The 4,392-nt window shown below is 42.2% G+C and overlaps 1 protein-coding gene across 1 annotated transcript; it reads right to left on the bottom strand.

Moving 5' to 3' along the window:
- Positions 1-451: 451 nt before the first annotated feature.
- LOC124259314 lies at positions 452-4,150 on the bottom strand. The gene is made up of 2 exons (XM_046693424.1): positions 3,928-4,150; positions 452-1,668 (listed from the first exon to the last, which is right to left on the bottom strand). Exons 1-2 carry the CDS (start codon positions 3,970-3,972, stop codon positions 583-585), a joined length of 1,131 nt encoding a protein of 376 aa, XP_046549380.1. The 5' UTR covers positions 3,973-4,150; the 3' UTR covers positions 452-582.
- Between the last annotated feature and the right edge of the window lie 242 nt (positions 4,151-4,392).

Here is a 4,392-nt window from a genome sequence, read left to right as displayed (position 1 = left end):
AATCCTCAGCCATGTTTGTGAACAGATAAGATATCTCCACGTGGCAATAATGACGTCAGAGCATATATATACTGAGGGAAACAAATAAAGGAACACAAGAAAATTCAAGCGTTCCTTTAATATTTCCCAGTTTCCATCACAAGTTTTGAACACCGTTGGGGGACTGAGAATAAATAAAAGAACACTGCCATGAAGTGGTGTTCCCTTATTTGTTTCCCTCAGTATAGTTGAAAGTTCCACAATTTACTGTTCATCAGTGTCGAGGGGACGTGCTTCGGGAGCCGTCATTAATTTTATAATATTTGGTGGTGGCTGGGGTTGTAGTTTGAAACAGGACTTCTTTTCAGTTTGTGTATGTAAGTGTGTTTTTGTTGTTTTTTTCTATAAAAAGAGGAGCCGAAGGATTTTATTTTTTTAAAAACACAACACATTATTTTCAGGACATCCGCCATTCCAGCTAAAACTGTTCATGTTTTATTAACTAAACAGTGTCAAACTATTTCAAGAAAATTCACCCCAAAGTATCGCTTTTTAAACATTTTAGTACATTAAATAGTTAACTGGGAACGTCAAATAATATCCCTACCAGCTCTTGGGCATAAATTCTGGAGAGGTATAATTACATTTAGTGAGTTGTCGATTCATGAAACAATATAGATTATCTTCTCGTTGTCTAAAAAAGGCTGCTATCCTCCCTACACCACTGTTGGTGATCAACAGGGTGTCACAATGACTCAGCACTTCCTGGTCCAGTATCACCTTCCGGAAGCCCTCACATCGAGGTGACTTGTCCACATGCGCAATAACACCCGGAAGTGTCACAGAAGTATTTGGGAAAAGTCGAAGGCTTTCATTTCCTATATTTTCTGAATCTGTCGACACAAATATTTTATATTTTGACGTGTCGTTATATTGTTCCAGAAACTTCCATATTGTTTCAACGCTTTCAGGATCGTTTCTTGTCTCGCTATCATTTGGAATACTTGGATTCTTACCCATACGAATTTGTGCACAAATAAGCGAGTAGTTCCTTGGAACAAGAGATAGGAATTTATCCAGATCCTTTTGCAAATCATCCTTTAAACGAAACAACGTCCTCCACGATTTGGCATAGATTTCACCCACAGTAGCATTCGTCATCCACCCAAGACTATCTCTGTATTTGATATTCTGTTTCAGATATTGAACAAAATCTGTATTAACAGTGAGATAAGTTATGTTTTCTGGGAAGATTTTGCCGACGTCATCAGTAGATAGTTTCACGCGCAAATAATGTGCCCCACTGTTGAGCTTTCTACACGTGTCAGATTTGAGTTTGTGTATCTCAGGATTGACTGTCCAGTCCACTTTATTTGGGCGGAGAAAGTTTGACAACTCACAAGGTTTGTTCATCTCTATACCAAACCCTCGACCCGTCATTACCGACGTGACGTAACCAGCAACGATGCCTTTCTGACGATCTGCATATCCACCGCATTGCCGGCCTTTCAAGCATCTGTATATTATATACTGGGAATGTCTCATTATATCCCCAGCCGATGAATTACTCCTTGATGCAAGGCTGAAGATTGTGACACGCATCTGATTATTCCTCACAGCCATGCCGTAAATGACAACGATGACGGCAACCATGACGATACTCACGACAGCGACGTTACGGGACATGCACTGCGATAACATAAAAAAATAACGTTGTTATATAACAAAGGAATATTTCCATATCTGCTGATGGAAGGGTTGGTCGGTTGGTTGGTTGGGGTGTTGGTTGGGGTGTTATTTAGCGCCGCACCCAGCAATATTACAGCTAAAGCTGTAGATGACGGCGGTCTGTAAATAATCGAGTCTGGACCAGACAATCCAGTGGTCAACAACATGAGCATCAATCTACCCAATTGGGATACGATGACATACGTCAACCAAGTCAGCGAAACTGACCACCCGATCCTGTTTGTCGCCTTTTACGACAAGCATGGGTTGCTGAAAACCCAATTCTAACCCGTATCTTCACGGGTCGTTGATCGAATGGGAACAAGGTCACAGATGTAAAACCTCTCACGTCATTTCGTGTGTTTTGAATCTTAATTTTTGTGGATATATTTTGGTCACTGCCTTTAAAGAAAATTTAGTGAGTGAGTGAGTGAGTTCAGTTTTACGCCGCACTCAGCAATATATTACAGCTATATGGCGGCGGTCTGTAAATAATCGAGTCTGGACCAGACAATCCTGTGATCAACAGCATGAGCATCGATCTGCGCAATTCGGAACCGATGACATGTGTCAACCAAGTCAGCGAACCTGACCACCCGATCCCGTTCGTCGCCTCTTACGAGAAGCATGGGTTACTGGAGGTTCATTCTAACCCGGACCTTCACGGGTTAAAGAAAATTTAGATTTTTCTAAGTTTTCACGTCATCCACTATGCCCACTGAACACGTCTTATTATTGTTTCATAAAACCCGAGACAATATTTGCTTTTACATATCGTTTTTTATTTGTGTGAGTGAGTTGGGTTTTATGCCGCTTTTAGCAATATTCCAGCAATATCACGGCAGGGGACACCAGAAATGGGCTTCACACATTATACCCGTGTGGGGAATCGAACCCGGGTCTTCGGCGTGACGAGCAAACGCTTTAACTACCAGGTTACCCCACCGCCCCTTTTGTATTTGTGGCTCATGTAACTGCTGGGGCGGGTTGGACATCTACACAACATTATCAAATGTAGTGTTCCCTTTTCCACCCGCCAGCATATACAAATATCAGGATAGCGTACAGAAAGTAGCCCCACCAAACGGTAGCAAAAGAATACTGATAACTACAGAAACCTTTAGGACCATTCGGGGTTGTTTTTTCATATTTTTTTTCTTGAAAAAGACTGACTGAGTTTGGTTTTACGCCGCTTTAAGCAATATTCCAGCAATATCACGGCGGGGACACCAGAAATGGGCTTCACACATTGTGCCCATATGGGGATTCGAACCCGGGTCTTCGGCATGACCAGCCAACGCTTTAACCATTAGGCTACCCACCGCCCCCTCAAGAAAAGGAAAAACGCATGGCCCTAAAAGGCCTTCGTAAATAACTAAAACATATCTACTCTCAAAAGAGGACTTTACTCTTAAAAAGAGTTAAAATATATGCTTGGTAATGCAGGATAACACATTCACAAGATAATCGGATGGAGTGATGCTGTCTCGTAACATTCTGTTATCTACCACTCTCTATGTACAACACCCAGTGTCAAAGGACTGCAAAAGTCAACACGCTGTATCCAAAAGCCTGAATAAGACTGGCTGGCTAAAGAAAGTACACGCACGAATATTAGATATACTGACAAATTATAAATGTTATCAAAGCATTACTGCAAACTAAGACAAGGGAATCTTTAGGTCCAAAGCAGAACAATGATCGACAATGACCCTTATCGATTACATTTCATTTGTAGGCACCACCATGGGTGTTTAAAAACTTTCCCCAGCAGTTAAATAGACTCCTTAGGGCGGTGGGTAGCCTAATGGTTAAGCGTCCGTTCCTCACGCTGAAGACCCGGGTTTGATTCCCCACATGGGTACAATGTGTGAAGCCCATTTGTGGTGTACCCCGCCGTGATATTGCTGGAATATTGCTGAAAGCGTCGTACAATTATACTCACTCACTCACTCACTCACTAATAGACTCTGAATTATCTGCAAAGTCAATACGTATCGTTCAACCTTTTGAGGGACGTAGATGTGGCCTTAATATTCCGTTTGGACAACCCATCAATGCAGCCATTTTAACAAACAGACCGCCATCTTGATAGTTTCTTACGACCCACTCGAAGCACATGTACTCACGTCTGTTTTGTAATTGGAGATTAAAATATTAATATTTATGGTTGATACAATCATGTATAAAATATTCCAAAGAATTCCAACAGTGAAATACCTTTCTCCACGACACCCTCTCTCTTTCCAGCCTGGTCCCATTCATCCGTGAGTTGTATCCTGTTGAGGGAGATGTATCTCTTAGAATATAGGGCGAACCCCCGACAGGTGTGTTCCCAATGTCCCACAGTTTACAAAACCACGTTAACCGGGCTGCTGAACCTTGTCCTGGTGTGGACTGAAGAACAGAGAGCAGCGTGTGCAACCTGTGTGTGTTCCGAATGATAACGTCAACCTCTTGTGCCACCTTCTCGCTAAAACTAGGCTATCTTTACTGCCGTACTATGTGTGCACACAGATAATGTCAGGAGCTGCTGTTGATAGGGGCTGTTGATTAACTATTATATGGGTGGCCGGGGCTGTAAGATTGGTCTTGAGACAGTTTCATAATTTCCCCACCCATCACAACATTTTCTCTGACATGACTTTATGCCTAAATGATTGCGTGCGTCCTCTTGAAGGAGAA

The sequence above is a fragment of the Haliotis rubra genome, unplaced genomic scaffold (assembly GCF_003918875.1).
Source record: "Haliotis rubra isolate DU_JTF1 unplaced genomic scaffold, ASM391887v1 Scf717, whole genome shotgun sequence".
Classification (NCBI taxonomy): Eukaryota; Metazoa; Mollusca; class Gastropoda; order Lepetellida; family Haliotidae; genus Haliotis; species Haliotis rubra.
This window is presented reverse-complemented; position numbering and strand designations above follow the sequence as displayed.